The 17,358-nt window shown below is 36.8% G+C and overlaps 2 protein-coding genes across 4 annotated transcripts; both read left to right on the top strand.

Annotated features, from left to right (window-relative positions):
- Positions 1–495: 495 nt before the first annotated feature.
- neu3.2 (sialidase 3 (membrane sialidase), tandem duplicate 2) lies at positions 496–4,117 on the top strand. Its single transcript, XM_056446085.1, has 3 exons — positions 496–604; positions 1,858–2,101; positions 2,633–4,117. Exons 2-3 carry the CDS (start codon positions 1,871–1,873, stop codon positions 3,530–3,532), a joined length of 1,131 nt encoding a protein of 376 aa, XP_056302060.1. The 5' UTR covers positions 496–604; positions 1,858–1,870; the 3' UTR covers positions 3,533–4,117.
- A 4,022-nt stretch (positions 4,118–8,139) lies between these two features.
- On the top strand, positions 8,140–13,141 carry neu3.3 (sialidase 3 (membrane sialidase), tandem duplicate 3). Of its 3 annotated transcripts, none has more exons than XM_056447145.1 (4): positions 8,140–8,216; positions 8,404–8,527; positions 8,930–9,211; positions 11,619–13,141. In XM_056447145.1, the coding sequence occupies exons 3-4, from the start codon at positions 8,945–8,947 to the stop codon at positions 12,558–12,560; spliced, it is 1,209 nt and encodes a 402-aa protein (XP_056303120.1). In that variant the 5' UTR covers positions 8,140–8,216; positions 8,404–8,527; positions 8,930–8,944; the 3' UTR covers positions 12,561–13,141. The 3 variants fall into 3 exon arrangements, with proteins under 3 accessions (XP_056303120.1, XP_056303122.1, XP_056303121.1); XM_056447147.1 differs by having other exon boundaries at positions 8,153–8,190; XM_056447146.1 differs by having other exon boundaries at positions 8,176–8,228.
- The last annotated feature ends 4,217 nt before the right edge of the window (positions 13,142–17,358 follow it).

Genomic DNA, 17,358 nt, shown 5'->3' with positions numbered 1-17,358 from the left:
TAAGCTGAAGGAAAATGAATGAATGAACATTCTAGTAAAGCTGTTTTACAAGTGTATTGTTTTGAAGATAGTATGCATCCTTGACCCATAATAACTATACATGTTAGCCTACCCATAGCCTAAACATGGTCATAGTGAGCACAATTTAATAATAATACAGTAAATGTTATTATATATTATATATTATAAATATATTATATATATAATTATATATTATAAATGTTACAGTATTCTTTGAAATACTGCATAGTTTGTTGAAAGCTTTTTAATTAATAGTTTTAAAACAAGAATAGTAACGTCTAAACAGAATTACTATCAGTTACATTTCAAAATGAACCCATATTTATTCATTTACTTACACGCACGCACACAATGTAGTGTATTAACACGTGTTACTTATTTGAATTTTCTGACTTTTTTTACATGGAAAAGCAGCTGTTTTGTGGAATGCCCCATAAGCTATAAAACAAGTCTGTGATGTTCTACCCCACCAATTATTCTTGCTGTTGTTGCGAAACAAGTGAGAGCTTGTGTGGAGTGCAGCTTCGTCTGTTTGGCTGACTGAGGGAAGACTTCAACTTTTGTGGCAGCAAAGTACATTTCTGTGAGTATGTCGGTCATTCTTCTGGTGTCGTTTTTATCTCGCGACGCACGTGGCTAGTTTGACTACTTTGAAGCGCTCAATCCTCGATTTAATTAGCTTAAATAAGGTTCAAGAGGCAGCTAATGCTAAACGCAATAGGGAGAAATTTAGCTAGTTTTAATGCGGAGGAAAGTCGCCATTTTCGCGTTCATAGTGTTGGCATTTAGAATTCAGAATTGGAATTAGCTCGTGTAATTTGATCGAAGAATTTTTCAACCCCATAGGCTACCTACTTTCGTATTTGCAGTAGCCTACCTACTTTCGGTTACCCTGTACTGTAGATGTAGAGTGTATAATTTACAGCAAAAAAAAAAAAATAATAATCCTTCATACACATTAAATAAGCTTTCTATGTCATTGAACCTACATTGCATTAAAGCCAGGGGCGATGCACCCTTTCTATTTTTATTTGCTTTGTTTTATTTATTTAGCTGTTTTTTATATCACTCAAACTTATTTTTTACGTTTTATCTTAATGCAATCTCTATATTTTAAAATGATGATTTTAAACAAACTAACAAAAAAATAATTATAAATGTGACTGCTCCATGATTGGTGAAAAATTTGTGCAAATGTAATATTTTATTTTATAATATTAGTACATAACATTACATAATTATATTAATATTACATTTTATTTTATATTACATAATATTTAATTGCTTTAAAATTTTATTTGTTCTCTCTTTATTTGACTCTCACCATACAAATATGATAGAAAACAACATTATATAGTTTATAGGTATAATTTATACATCTTGATATTTATAGGGGCCCCCTAGATTACCTGGGGCCCTAAGTGGCTGCTTGCCTTGGTTATTGGTTAAATCTGCCCGTGATTAAAGGTACAGTTCACCTAAACATGCAAATTCTGTCATGCTCACCCTACACTTGCTCCAATATTGATTAGTTTTTTCTCTGTTTAACACAAAAGCAGACATTGTGAGGAATGCTTTAAAGCAACTATTGTAACTATAAATATTTTATCTACTATGGATTTCTATGGCTACCATTCTCAGCATTCTTCAAAATATCATTTATGTTTAAAAGAAACTCAAAAAGGTTTACAACAACTTCAGCATGAGTAAAATGATGTCAGACATTTCATTTCTGGGTGAACTTTCCTTTTACTCTTGTCATGTTGGACAAGTTTTAAATGATTTTTGAGTGATTTAAATTTAAATTAAAAAAAAAACAAACACTTCTGTTTCTAGGACAAATTAAACAATGGAAAAACAACATGGAAGCAAATCGAGACATTTCCCAGTAACAACAGTGTTCAAACAGGATCCTCAAAAATCTGAAGGAACTCAAGTGACGTACAGAATTCCAGCTCTTATCTATAACAGTGAAAATAAAACCTTCCTTGCCTTTGCTGAAAAACGGAAAACCGCTGATGATACGGATGCAGATGTGCTTGTAATGAGGAGAGGAATATGGAGAGATGGTGTAGTCGAGGTGAGGCTTTCAACATTAATACTTAGTCTGTATGTTTATACAGCTTTCTGAAACTTTGGTAGCCTAACTTATAATATTAAGCCTATAATGTTGTTGCAGTGTTGCATGCTAAATGTGGTTATACTTTATTTTGCTTTAATCATGATTTCTACAATAACAAATATTATATTAGAATTGAAAAAATCTGTTAAAGGGGTAGTTCACCCAAAAAAAAGCCTCATGATTTACTTACTGTTGAATTTAAATTTTCGTGTGAACTATCCCTTTAACATCAGTTGATGTACTATAAACTAAAAGGAACAAGTTCAGACAAATTTTTGAATAAATTTTGCTTCCTTATATTAGCACAGGTTAATAAAAGCTGTAATGTTCAGTTCAGTTTAATGCTAACTAAAGGGTTACCAGTAAAATATAATTATTTATACTAATTTACAGTAATTGCTACATTTTAAGTTATATAATTCTTCCATTGTTCTTTAATCGTATGATTGTGTTGTAATGTTTTTATTAGAATTTTTCACCTTTTTTCAGTGGGATATGACTCATGAGTGGCTCAGATCAGCTTCTCTACCAAACCACCGCAGCATGAATCCATGTCCGGTCTATGAGAGAGAGTCCAAAACCCTCTTTCTGTTTTTCATTACTGTCCCTGTTGGAGTCTCAGAACACAAACAAATAAAAGAGAATAAGAATCAGGCACGCCTTTGTTACATAACCAGTAAGAACACTGGTAAAACCTGGAGTGCTGTTACTGATTTGACAGCAGATGTGATCGGTGAGCAGGAGAAGAACTGGGCCACCTTTGCTGTTGGACCAGGACACGGAATTCAGATGAAGAGTGGGAGACTGATTATCCCAGCATACACATATTATTTCACCTCAGGAACTTCACCCACATCTTATGCATTTGCATTCTACAGTGATGATAAAGGAAGCACTTGGCATATTGGAAAGTGTGTGGATGGTGAGTCTAATGAATGTCAGATGGCTGAGATCATCGATGATGAAGGCAACAGTAAACTTTACTGCAATGCTCGAAACAGATCTGGCTACAGGAATGAGGCTCTAAGTGAAAGTAAAGGAAAAGATTTTAAGTCTTCATCTGTACGTAAACTGACAGACACTGGAAATGGCTGCCAAGGAAGCGTGTTGAGTTTTGCCCCTGATCAAGCATCTGAAAAAACATGGCTGCTATATTGCCATCCAGCCGATAAAAGAAAGAGAATGAGCCTCGGCGTATACTTGAATAAATGCCCGAGTGACGGTTCTGGATGGGGGAATCCTGTGATTCTGCATGAGGGTCCGAGTGGATACAGTGATCTGACTCAGTGTGGAGATGGAAAACACTTTGCCTGTCTCATGGAATGTGGAGAGAAAAGTGAGCTTGAAAGAATAGGCTTTGTCCTGTTTGAACACAAAGAGGTTATTTAGGTCAAGGGTGAATACTGACAGCAAAAAAAGTCAGTGTTTTATTTTAGTTTGCAAAAGATTACATTACTGCTAAAAATAATGGACAGAAACCCACAAACATGACATGAAACTTTACAGATAAAGAAAAAATGAACTGCAATTTAAAACCTTTGGTTCAATAAGATTTCTTTTATACAGTTAAAGGGATAGTTCAACCTAAAATAAAATGTCATCATTTATTCCACCTTCACATGTTCAAAATCTATTTGAATTACATTTTTCTGTTGAACATAAAAAAGGTTATTTTGATTAATGCTGGTTGATGGTACATATTGACTTAGTTGTCAATGCTTATTATCATCAACCAGCATTTAAAAAAATATTTTTTTGTGTGTAACAGAATAAAGAAACTCATAAAGGTTTAAAACCACATGAGGGAGAGTAAACGGTAGGTGATTTTTAAAATTTTAGGTGAACTATCCCAACCCTGAAAAATCATCAAAAAAAAAATTATGATCCATTAAGAGTTCTAGATAAAAAATATCCATTAATAATTATACAAAAACAAACTTGCATTATTTCATATACTTTAAATAAATAATAAAAAAAAAAAAATATATATATATATATATATACATATATATATATATATATATATATATATATATATATACATATATATATATATATATATATATATATATATATATATATATATATATATATATATATATATATATATATATATATATTATCATTTTTGTATTTTTTTTGTGTGTGTATATTCATTCATTCATTTTCATTCGGCTTAGTCCCTTTATTAATCAAGGGTCACCACAGCAGAATGAACCGCTAACCTATCCATTATATGTTTTACACATTGGAAGCCCTTCCACCTGCAACCCATCACTGGGAAATATATATATTTTATATATACATTTATACATATACATTTTTTGCAAATATATATTTAACTATATATATTTATATATATATATATATATATATATATATATATATATATATATATATATATATATATATATATATATATACATATACTAGCTGTTTGTTCACTACTTTACCATTTGTTTATGCAACCCTCCACTGCCCCGTCATTTCTTTTCATTTCTATATAAAGTTATTTTAAGTAGTTGCTTTTTCCATAGGTTGACTCTCAAGGGCAGAATTACACATGTCGGCGCAATAGCCTAGTGGTACTGTCCTATCTAATAAAGGCAAAATAGCCAAAAAATTTATCTTAAAAAAAAAACAAAAAAAGAATTACACATTTGTTTACCATATCATCATACTCAAAGATTATGTAAGCATGCAAACTTATGAAATAAACATAGAAGTTGATGCAACGCTTGAATGCCTCTGGTATCTGTCAAAGTTGATCATCCATATGGGACCCTCACAGCTGATACGGTGTGGGGGAATGTGGGCTTTTTGATTCTTTCTGCAGTATTAACGTATGCAAGCTGTAGTTTTAATTCAGAACAATTCCACTGATTATATGTTTTGTGAAGTTTATTTATAATTTTGAGAGGAGCACATTCTTATGATTGATCACGAACGGACCCGCATTAACTAACGAATTATTCACCAATCAGATGATTCCTAACTCACTATAAATAACCAAAGTTTCTTACTTCAGTTGTCTTCGCCTTGAAGAATCTCCCCTTCCACCCTTACTCCTCCTCCTTTCCCTTAATAGGGTGGCACGGTGGCCCAGCGGTCAGCACTGTTGCCTCACACCAAGAACGTCACTGTTTCAAGCCCTTAACAGGCCAATTGACGTTTCTGTGTGGAGTTTACATGTTGTTCCCGTGCTCACGTGGGTCACCCCCAGGTTCTCCAGTTTCCACCTACAGTCCAAAGATATACGTCATAGGTGAATCGAACAATCCAAATTGGCACTAGTCATGCTCATAACCCGCAGTATAGACGAACTATCGGTTTGTAAACATTCAGCATGCGTGTGCAGTGAGGTTGCAGAAAAAATACGGAAGCGCTATCATTTACAGTGAGGGAATGACATCCGATGCGGTACAGAGTTTGTTGTTATCTGAGTTAATAAGTTATAGAATTAAGTTATATTGATTACATATAATACATATTATTTACATAATGCTTTCAGCGTATTGTAAAAGCTTGTCACTCAGTGATAAGCACAGTTTTTCAGCAAAATTAACGTTAAAGTAAGTGGCGTTCGACTGACAGGTCCATTTGCGATAGCACCCTCCCAATGGATATTGGATAAGACGAATCGGCCAAGCATCCAGCCCGAAATATACAACAAATCTCACTGAAACTCCAAGTGATTTTACAAGAGAGAAGTTAAAGTCTTTGGATGCCAACAATTTTGTTCTGTGTGGTAATGTGCAACAAATAATGTTCCATAATTACCAGATTCAAAACTTTGTAGTGCTAAAAGCCGAGGTTCTGCGCCTAGCCAAAGACAAAGAAAGAAGACGGAGCTATACAAGGCCTGGATAATCATCAACAAGCAAAACGACTGCATTTTGACAGCGAACTGCACCTGTATGGCAGGGTTAGCGTATGTGAACTTACATTTTTACATTTCATTCTTAGCATTCAGTGTCCGCAATGTAATTAACCATATTTAACTGTTTTTGATTAAATCATTTCTGCAATCAAAAACGAGTGTATAATTCAGCGTAGACTGAACTCACCTAATATGAAATTTTTAATTAGGTCGTCACTCCATTCAGCTCCCTTTTAGCCAAAGACATCTGGGGTTGGCATTAACCCCTATTTTTGGACTTTTGGAATTTGGCATTTTACAGCACAACAACACATGTTTGCTATTGCAACCAGGAACCCGTGTGATGTCATGTGTGATGTAGGTTAGTAATTTGTCATTAGCCCTAAATAAGCGGGGGAGTTCTCGAGACCTACCTGAGGTCAAACTCTCCTCCTGCCCTGCAAACTGGAGGGAGCCGAGGCCTTGGGGATCTTATCCTAGCTCTCTCGTGGGACAGCATGCCAAACACGCTTTATAATCAATCCTCAGCTAAGTGTTAACTTTTGAATAAACAGAATAGAATAAATATTTTTTGAGAAACAAAATGGTTTCATGTTTCTGTTTTTTTTTTTTTTTTTTTCGACCCTTATTCTTTTAACTTCCTTTTAGTATTTAAGAGCTTGCGATAAGGCCTTGGTGTTTTGATAAATTTGTGCAAGGGTGTGTGTCAATATTAGGGGTGGAAACCATAAATCAATTTTTAACGTTAGAGATAAACCGTGACCCAAATTGTCCCAGTGTTTATTGTGCATGCACTTTACTTGGCTTATAATTTATTTAATAATCATTGTAAATGCATCTAATCTCACAGTCAAACCCATTATAGGTTGGAATGAAACTAAAGTCCTCAACCCCTATTATGTCAAGTGATGAAATATTAGTGATAGCCAGTGCTTTCTCCACCCAATCCTAATAGTAGGTTAGAAAGTTCAAATCTCAGAGGATGGGTGTTAACTTGAAAAATCACCTTATCTTTGCTAAATGAGAGCCTTGTGACCTGCGCAATTTGACTGGAATGAAATAACTATTATATAATACACATAAAACGAGCATATTTTGTCAGAAAAGGAGAACTAATGCAGTTTCTCTCTGTTCATTTTGTAATGTCAGTCCTGCCATTGCCAGAAATAAAGCATCACTTACATCACATTCCAATGTATTTCTCAAAGGGATAGTGTTGTTAAAAAGAACAATCCAGGCCCACTTTTCCATGAAAATAAAACGTCATCAGCAGTGTATTTTGCAACATTGTGATAGTTCTGGGTTTCAAAGAAATTGCTAATCTTTCTCTGCATATAATGTGAGTGATAGTTTGTCCTCTTTAATTTGAACGATTTTTCAGACTTTTTTTTAACCATAATATACAGAAGACACACACAAAAATTCTCATTGACTTATTGACTGTCTGTAATATATCAAAAATCTTATCAGGCATATATAGAGCAAGAATCATTTGATGACATTAAAGGACCAAGAACCACAGCGCAACCTCAAATGCAATACTATATACATTACACACTGTCAATTACAAAATTATGTGATCAAGTAGTCCTGACAGCATATGTTTTTAGGTCATTGTAACTTATTAATCTAAGTTAATAATGTTCTAACTTAATTTTAGAAGTTACGCAAGCTGTTATAAGTCAGTTTAACATATTATAAGTTTAATGGACTAATAAAGTTAATTTGATTAAGCTTAAATTTTAAGGCAACCAGGATGTTTTTACAGTGCATGAATAATTATGTTGTTTCATTTCAGCGTATTTGTAACACTGGAAAATGTCTCCACATATTTGACATCACTTTTGAAAACTGAATTGGTTGCTTACACCAAAATAGGACAGTTGTGACCTTTTCTTGTTGCTGGTATTTGTATAATTTAATTGAACAGTACTGTAAATAATAAAAATATTGTTCACAGTTTTTACATTCTTAAAAAAGTTTTTATAAAATAATCATATGTTAAATTAAATAATAAAGAGTTAATAATTGACCATATTGTCTTTTACTTATCATCCTGCTTAGTAAATGTTCAACCTGGTTTCAGTCATTTCCCTTGTTGATATGGGATATTATAAATGAGGAATGCCCAGCATGTTTTGGTTAGACCAGACGAGAGGCTCTTGAGGTATGAATCATTTGTTTTTGCTGCAGGTAATTTTTTTTGTAAGTATTGCTTCTGATTAGTAAAGAATTATTGATATGAACAGAATCCATTGAGTTTCCCCATAAAGATTATGCTGAACATATTTTATGAATACATTAAGAACTTCCGTTGAGTGTTTTTGGGATGGTCATGTCACTTTAAAATTACTGATATAAAATGGTGATGAATTTTCAGGTTGAAGTACAAAAATCTAATCTTTTGTCTAAAAAGTGATTAGATAGATTGTTTTGCTTTGGACAAAGCAAGGCGAAGTGATACTTCATCATACCTGGGAAGGCCGGTCGTTTTTTCATCTGGGGTGAGTTCTCCTTCATGCTTTTTGATCAAATAATATTGTGAATTTTAGCAGTTTTTTTTACTGTTATTGCAAACTTTCACTTCACATGGAGGATCAGCAAAGAGAGCATAACTGCAGCAGCACAATAAAAATATATCATTGGCTGTAAAATCACTTTTTATAGCTCTACCTCTCATACAGTGACATTAAAATATGAAAGTGTAAAGTTCTCAGTTTATAGTAGAAAAACAGTATAATGCTCAGCCTTTTTAAAAATAATTAAATATTTTCAAAACTCCATATACTGTATCATAATGACTAAACAAAACATTTGCTGTAACTTTGCGTTAAATAATTATTGAAACCATTTTCTATGACATTTGTCTATCATCTTGTAACTTAAATAATGTGTTCTGTTTCCAGGGCTAAATTTAAAAAATGGGTAACAAGACACCGTCAAGAAGCAAATCAGGTTGTTCTAAAGAAATGAACACAACCACAGTATTCAAACAGGAGCAGCCTCAAACTTGGTGCTGCTGTTTTAAAAAACAAGTGTCTTATAGAATTCCAGCTCTCATTTATGTCAGTGATGAGCAAACCTTCCTTGCCTTTGCTGAAAAGAGAAAAACATTAAATGACACAAGTGCAGAAGTGCTTGTGATGAGAAGAGGAACATGGGTGGATGCCAAGACTAAAGAAGTTGAGGTATGTAAAAATGTTGAATTATTACACACGAGTTAGCCCAGGGTCATTAAGCCCTGGTCATTAAACTTTGTTCTGCTCATTCTTTACATGAGAGATAACGTACTTCCAGATGGTTGTTATGTCTGAAAAAATACCCAACAGGGCAGTCGGATTTTGAATTGGCCTCGAGTATGCAAAATGATGAGTCTAAATATAACAGAAAATGAACACAAGCTCATATGGAGAAAGTTCATTCATTTTCCTTCGGCTTAGTCCCTTTTTTAATCAGGGGTTGCCACAGCGGAATGAACCGCCAACTTATCCAGCATATGTTTTACACAGGGGATGCTCTTCTAGCTGCAGCCCTGTACTGGGAAACATTCACATTCATTTACACTCATACACTACGGCCAATTTAGTTTATTCAATTCACCATAGTGCATGTCTTTGGACTATAAGAAAAATCTGAGCACCTGAAGAAAACCCACGCCAACATAGGATGAACATGCAAACTCCACACAGAAATGCCAACTGACCCAGCCGGGACTCGAACCAGTGACCTTCTTGTTGTGAGGCGACAGTGCTAACCACTGAGCCACTGTGTCGCCCTATAAAGAAAGTGGTCTTTATAATGTCATCTCTGCTGAAAAAAACAGCATATGATGGTAAAGGTTTTTATGGTGGTCTATCCTTGGTCATGCTGGTTTAAGCTTTGCTGGTTCTTTTGCTGACCAGCACATAACAATTATAAACCAGCATTAAAACCCTTACCATCACATGCTTTTTTTCAGCTGGAGTGAGATGGTTTTTTTTTTTTGTATTTATATTTTCTTTTTTTATTTTATTCACTAACAGAAAATGGCTTCCATATATTAAAGCTTCAGAGATTTTGATGAATAAAAATTCAGTAGAGAGAAAACATCTCTCGGATTGACTAATTTTTAATCATTTTTTGTTCATTTGTCCTCAAAAAATGCTAAAAACAGGCAGCATCTGCTGTATTTCGGCAAAAAAAAAAAAAAAAAAAAAAAAAAAAAAAAAAAAAAAAATATATATATATATATATATATATATATATATATATATATATATATATAAAAACAGCCTGCAACATTGATTACACAAAACCTTTTCTTACAAATGTTCTGATTCGACTTTTTTGACAGGTAAAAATTTACTTTTTAAAATCACATTTTACAACAATTTCCAGTCACAGTTTGACATATATTTTATATGTAAATGTGACTCTCCAAAGCAGGCAAATAAGTGTCATAAGGATCTTACGGTTATCGTCAGTTTGACAGCTTTAGCCACAATATTTTTAACCACACTGCTTGCTACAAGGGAATGATGTCAAAAGGAAAGCCCCACCCCCTACTCAATATTCAATTCCATTTGGAAGTACATCAACATACAGAGACAAATGTCACAGCAACTTCCAGTTCACATGAACTTTAACACTTTAGGGCGTGTCTGAAGCTTCACAATGACGTGATCATCACGACAGCCAATTTGGACCGGAACACAAAAAAGGCACAGAATTAGTAGTAGTAGTGCATAAAGATATGTTTAAGATTCTAATAGATGTCTAATCGTAGTCGTCTTAGCTGAAACAAGGCTAAATAGGGGCTGTAAGTGAAAATCTATTAGACATCTATTAATAGGCTAAAACTAGACTAGTCATCACATAAACAGAAATGAATGACTACACTAAGTCTGTCTAATCTGTCTATTTGACGACTAGTCTAGTTTTGGGCTATTCTTAGATGTGTGTCCGCTTGTTAAGTTTGACGTCAAGCTAAGCGGTTTCTGGGTCCAATCGCTCTATCAAACTGTATGGGGAGACTCAGCAAATGAAAATAATAAACGTTTACAAAGCACAGTAATAATTCAAAAATCATGATCGCAATATATACATCCATGCCTAATATCCAATGACCAGAAAGTGATCATTTATTTTTAGAAATTGTTAAAATGTAGGTATTTGGTATGCAGAAAATGCAGAGACTGTTGTGTATGCTATGATTTTACATAAAATTCACTTTAAAATGTGATATGACTAAAAAGTAGCCATAAATAAATATTTTCTCAATTCAAATGAGTAGCAGCTTGGACCTGGAAACAGTATTCCATGCGTCACAACTTAACAAGCAGATTAGATTTTTACTGACAGCACAAGTTTAGCCTTGTTATAGCAAAGCTGTCTACGTTTAGATGTCTATTAGATGTGTTGACCCACATTTCAGTTTGGCAACGCTTGAAAAATCCCTATACTCAAGGTTGAAGTCTGGTTAGAACAACCTTTGTTGAAACATGTGAAAACTTCTTTAAGTGCTTTTGTATCTTCATCATTTCAGAGATGCTTTACACAATCTGGTATGAAGAGAGTCATGTTGTTTTGTTTTGTTTTGTTTCTTATTTATTCCAGTGGGTCAGTGGTCATCAGGTCCTCAGTTCAGCTTGTCTACCAAACCACCGCAGCATGAATCCATGTCCAGTCTACGAGAAAGACTCCAAGACCCTCTTCCTGTTCTTTGTCTGTGTTCCCACTCAGGTCTCTGAATTTGATCAAATACGAACAAATAAGAGCCAGGGGAGACTTTGTTATGTAGCCAGTAAGGACGCAGGCAAAACCTGGAGCCAAACAATAGACTTGACAGCAGATGTGATCGGTGAGCAGGTGAACGAATGGGCTCCCTTTGCTGTTGGACCAGGACACGGTGTTCAAACAAAGAGTGGTCGACTGATTATCCCAGCATATGCCTATCGTTACACAGGCAAAACTGACTGCACTTCATTCTGCTGCTTATCATTCTGCTGCTTCACACCTTATGCTTTAGCTTTCTACAGTGATGATCAAGGAATCACATGGAAGGCAGGACAACAAATGGACGTTGAGTCGTGTGAGTGTCAGATGGCAGAGATTGTAGGTGAGAAAGGTGGCAGTACTCTTTACTGCAATGCTCGAACCCGTCTTGGCTACAGAACTGAGGCTCTAAGCAATAATGCTGGAGAGGATTTTGATACTGTTTTATCGTCAAACAAGCTGATAGAGACTGGTAAGGGATGCCAAGGCAGTGTGTTGAGTTTTCTTGAACAAAGTAGTCCTCCACAAACATGGCTGCTTTACTCTCACCCATCCCATCCAAAAAAGAGAGTGGATCTAGGACTCTACTTGAATAAATCCCCATTGGATTCCTCGGGGTGGTCAGATGAACCTTTAATGATATTACATCATGGTCCCAGTGCATACTCAGATCTGGTAGAGTTTGAGCCTGGACACTTTGCTTGTCTCATGGAGTGTGGGAAGGAACACGAGAATGAAGAAATAGCCTTTTTGCTCTTCAAACTTCCTGAGAAAAAACTATAGAACTTTAGCTACAAAATTAAGGCTACAAATGAATGGATCATGACAAATCAATTAATATTATATTATATAACATGATATATTTTACTGAGCTAAATTACAAAATATATATTTCTAATGTAAGACAAATGGATTTTTTTGCTTGCATAAGCTGAATATTCTAAAAACCAAAGTGTATTTTCATTTTTATTACAATCCAAATTTTATAATTTCCATTTGTGTGTTGTTGAATTTATCTCTGTAAATACTGATCTTGAAACTGGGGTCTATGTGGAATTAAACAGACTGTGTTGTACTGTATATATTCTGCTGATTATAATACGTATAATAGATTATTAGTTTAACAGATCTATTATGTATTACATTAATATAACAAAAAAGTTAATGCCAGTGTATTGCCTTTTATTACTTTTGTTGAATTAGTGTCAGACACATTTGAATAAAATGCAAACTGTGGAACAATGTGTTTACTCATTTTAAACAATATATATTACACTCAATATGAGATATAATTGATTCTCTTTTGTTCTGCATTCTTGTCAATGAAGTCCACTGCAAACACATGCTGCATGTATTAATAAATGTGACTATGTGTCTGTTAAATTATGTTCTGACAAATATATTTCTGTTAGCAGAGGTTTTAGGCACACAAAACTGCAGGGCAGAGAAAATTATCATGAGACAGGGACAGTTATAAATATAAATTCTGTAAAATAGAATGCTGTAAAAAATGTATAGAAGAAAAAGAAGCAGGGTGACTTTTAGGCTGCTAATACTAAAATCTCACCAGTGGTGTCAGCGACAGTCAGCGTATTATCATATTAAATACATTGAAAGGATTAGATACTTTGTTCGCAGTGAGAACTTGTTCATACTTTTATCACCAGCAGGGTGGATTACTGTAATGGACTCCTCACCGGCCTTCCCAAAAAAGACAGTCAGTTGCATCTCATTGAATGCTGCTGTCTGGATTCTGAGCAGAACCAGAAAATCAGAGCACATCACACCTGTCCCCAGGTCTTTACACCGGCTCCTAATTACATTCAAAATAGATTTTATAGTATTATTACTTGTTTATAAATCATTAAATGGCCTTAGACCTTAATATATTTCAGATTTGCTTACTACAAACTGAACAGATCACTCAGATGATTAGAATTTAGTAAATTATAAATTCCAAGAGTTCACATAAGGCAGGGTGAATCTGCTTTTAGCTACTAATAAGCCACCTGCTGCTGGAACCAGCTTTCAGAAGTGATCAGGTGTGCTAAATGAGCACCGTGCTAAAGCACCGTCTTTCGTTCTGACACATTTGTAACCTGTTTATTAGTTTAATTTTCTGTATTTGAACTCTGTGGTGATCAAGACATTTTTGAAGGAAAATTCCGAACACTTGCGAAAGTAATGAGAAAGATTGTGTATTGCGGTAATTAAGACATTTTTGGAAAGAAAATTGAGGTTGATTTTGAATTGAACTTTCGTTTTATTTCTTATATTTGTTGTATTGAGTTTTTCTTTTAATCTTGTATATGTGCTGCTATATAAATAAACCTCCCTTACAGAAATTAAGCTCTAAGTAAACGTAAAGGAGAAGCGTTTGACGAGCCTTTACCTGTACATAATCTAACAGAGAGTGGAAATCGTTGTCAAGTAAGCATGTTGAGTTTTGCCCCTGTTGCAGTGTTTGAAAAAGAAAAGGCTACAATATTGCCATCCAACTTATACAAGCCAGAAATACTCTGTTCTTTTTAGTTGTACAAATAGGACTGAGACCTCATTTGAAACTGTAAAAGGTCTCCTTTTTATATTCAAGAAGACATCTAGATGCACATGCTGTTGTCTTGGCCTGAACTAAGCATGTCACAAAAATGAGCATGTGTTCTACTTAATGGCAGTTAATTGGTTTTATTAATTTGTTGATTATTTATGGCAGAAAACATCTGTATGAACATTGTGTGATTTAGGGAATTGTAATGGGATGAACTGCACTCTGAACTACTGTATCTGTTTGCCTTTACAATGAAATTCCCCCTTTTTTTACAGTGGTTTTCATCTTGACACACTCAACTGTCACGGATTGGTCAGGCTCTCACGATCCCCACTCACGAAGATCACCATCACCTGACTTCTAATGAGCACACAGCTGCATCACATTCACGAGCACCAGATAAAAGCACAGCACTCCAGTCGCTCATTGTCCGGGCTCGTCTCGACGAAAGCGGACAACTGAGCGACCACTCAGCGTAGTCATCCTCAGCTAAAACAAACGCTTTACTTACCTGTTCTCTTTGTATTCCTCCTAGTCTTCCTGGTCCACCCGAATCGTCCTGTCTTCCAGTCCTTCCAAGTCTGTGTCATCCTCTGTCAGCTGTATCTGGTGTGTGCTGTCAATCCTCGTGTATTCCTGTTACCCAGCCACGGAGGAAAAGACCCCAACATCATTCCTGATCCTCCTGGCTATCCTTCATGTGCTCCTTGTTGTCATTTAATAAACACCCTAACGTTTCCTTACCTCTGTCTCCTGTCCGCTTCATAACAGAAGCCCGGACCAATAACGACGACAACATGAGCACCCCCGATCACTTTCAAGAGCTGGTGGACCAGTTGAAGCGGATTCTACAGCCACCAGCTCCACTTTCCAACGCACCACCAGCACCGAGCACTTCCGCCTCCACAGTTTCTTCTTCGGCCCTTCCTTCCAGTCCCATGGCCCGACCAGCGCCCTACTCAGGCGGAGCGGGGGAGTGCAATGGTTTTCTGTTACAATGTTCCCTCATATTCGAAATGCAACCTTCTCTATATCCCACAGATAAGTCAAAGATCGCCTACATCGTATCACTACTCTCTGGGCCTGCACTTAAATGGGCTGAGACGATCTGGAACCAAGCCGGGCCGGTCATGAATTCCATCACTACCTTCACGGAGTATTTCAAAGAGGTGTTTGGACGTTCTGATGGGGAAGTAGCCGCTGGAGAGCAGCTGTATCATCTAAAGCAAGGTACTCTATCTACACAGGAATATGCTCTCCGGTTTCGCACTCTAGCAGCTGCAAGTGGATGGAATGAGAGATCGTTGTTGACCACGTACCGGCTCGGCTTGGAACCCACTCTCCGAATCCAGCTGGCCACATTAGATGATACTATGGGTCTGGAGAGATTCATCCAACATTCTCTCCGATGTTCCGATCGTCTCCGTTCCTATCAACAGGACACCATCACCCCCTCGTCTGCACTCCTCCAATCGCCTGAGTCAACAGCCTCTCCAGAACCAGAACCCATGATAATAGAGTCTGGAAGACTGACATCAGCGGAACGACAGAGGAGGCTGACCCGGGGTCTGTGTCTATACTGCGGTGTCAGTGGACACACCCGTATGGAGTGTCCCCTTCGTCCCATTCGGACTTCAGTGAGTGTATTCAGTACGAATATTGAACAATGTAAACCACTTACTACCACCGTACAAATAACTACTGCCTCTATTTCTCTCCTTGTCACAGCCCTCATCGACTCCGGGTCAGCAGGGAACTTCATCTCCCAATCCCTCTGTCGTCAACTCCACCTACGTACTGAGGCGTCCTCGCATATATACCAGATACAACCGATAACCCAGTGCACTCGATCTTCGACCCGTATCCATCGACAATGCGAAGACATCCTTCTTCAAGTGGGGTTGTTACATCAAGAGAGGATTCAATTTCTGGTTCTGGAGGGTGCAAATATGGACATCATTCTAGGGCGCCCGTGGCTGGTGAAGCACGATCCCATCATCTCTTGGGGCACAGGAGAGATAAAGAAATGGGGATCTGGATGTACACCTACCTGTTTTCCAATCTCCCTCTTCAAGGTCGGAACCCCATTTCTTTGTTTACAACATCGGTCGAGAGTCCTCCTGAGAAGCAGTCTATCCACATTCCTAAGGAGTACAGCTCCTTTCATGATGTCTTCTGCCCCAAGAGAGCTTCCCAGCTACCGCCGCATCGGCCATGGGACTGCGCGATCGACCTAGTTCCAGATGCCCAGTTGCCAAGAGGTAGGATCTACCCGCTCTCGCTTCCAGAGAATCAGGCAATGGAAGATTACATAAGGGAGGCTCTGAGTCAGGGGTACATACGTCACTCAAAATCACCAGCCGCCTCAAGCTTCTTCTTTGTGGCCAAGAAGGACGGAGGGCTGCGTCCATGCATCGACTACAGGGTCCTAAATAACGGTACAGTAAAATACCGATATCCCCTTCCTCTGGTACCAGCCGCTTTGGAACAGCTCCGAGAAGCTAAAGTCTTCACTAAATTGGACCTCCGCAGCGCGTATAATCTGATAAGAATACGTGAGGGGGACCAATGGAAGACAGCATTCGTGACCCCTACTGGCCACTATGAATATGAGGTCATGCCTTACGGTCTGGTCAACGCCCCCTCCGTATTCCAAAACTTCATTCATGAAGTCCTCCGGGAGTTTCTTCACCACTTTGTAATAGTGTACATAGATGACATCCTCATTTACTCCCGGAGTGAGGCCGAACATCGCCAACACGTTGCGGAGGTCCTACACACATTGAGAGAACATCACCTCTACCTCAAAGCGGAGAAATGCTCATTCCACCAGAAGTCGATTCATTTCTTGGGATACATCATTGACCAAACCGGTATACGTATGGATGGGAAGAAAATTGAGGCTGTTCTATCCTGGTCAGAACCCACTTCCATTAAGGAGCTCCAGAGGTTTCTTGGGTTTGCTAACTTTTATAGACGGTTTATCAAGGACTACAGCAGGATTACATCACCTCTCACTAATCTCCTCAAGGG

This window comes from Danio aesculapii, chromosome 21 (genome assembly GCF_903798145.1).
Source record: "Danio aesculapii chromosome 21, fDanAes4.1, whole genome shotgun sequence".
NCBI lineage: Eukaryota > Metazoa > Chordata > Actinopteri > Cypriniformes > Danionidae > Danio > Danio aesculapii.
The sequence above is the reverse complement of the archived record's forward strand: the minus strand, read 5'-3'. Positions and strand labels throughout refer to the sequence as shown.

Bases quoted from the DNA above. Each gene is read 5' to 3' on its own strand.
- neu3.2 (XM_056446085.1), top strand. From the start codon at position 1,871: ATGGAAAAACAACATGGAAGCAAATCGAGACATTTCCCAGTAACAACA. The intron at 2,102-2,632 runs GTGAGGCTTTCA...ACCTTTTTTCAG, and splicing joins GGAGAGATGGTGTAGTCGAG to TGGGATATGACTCATGAGTG.
- neu3.3 (XM_056447145.1), top strand. From the start codon at position 8,945: ATGGGTAACAAGACACCGTCAAGAAGCAAATCAGGTTGTTCTAAAGAA. The intron at 9,212-11,618 runs GTATGTAAAAAT...TATTTATTCCAG, and splicing joins CCAAGACTAAAGAAGTTGAG to TGGGTCAGTGGTCATCAGGT.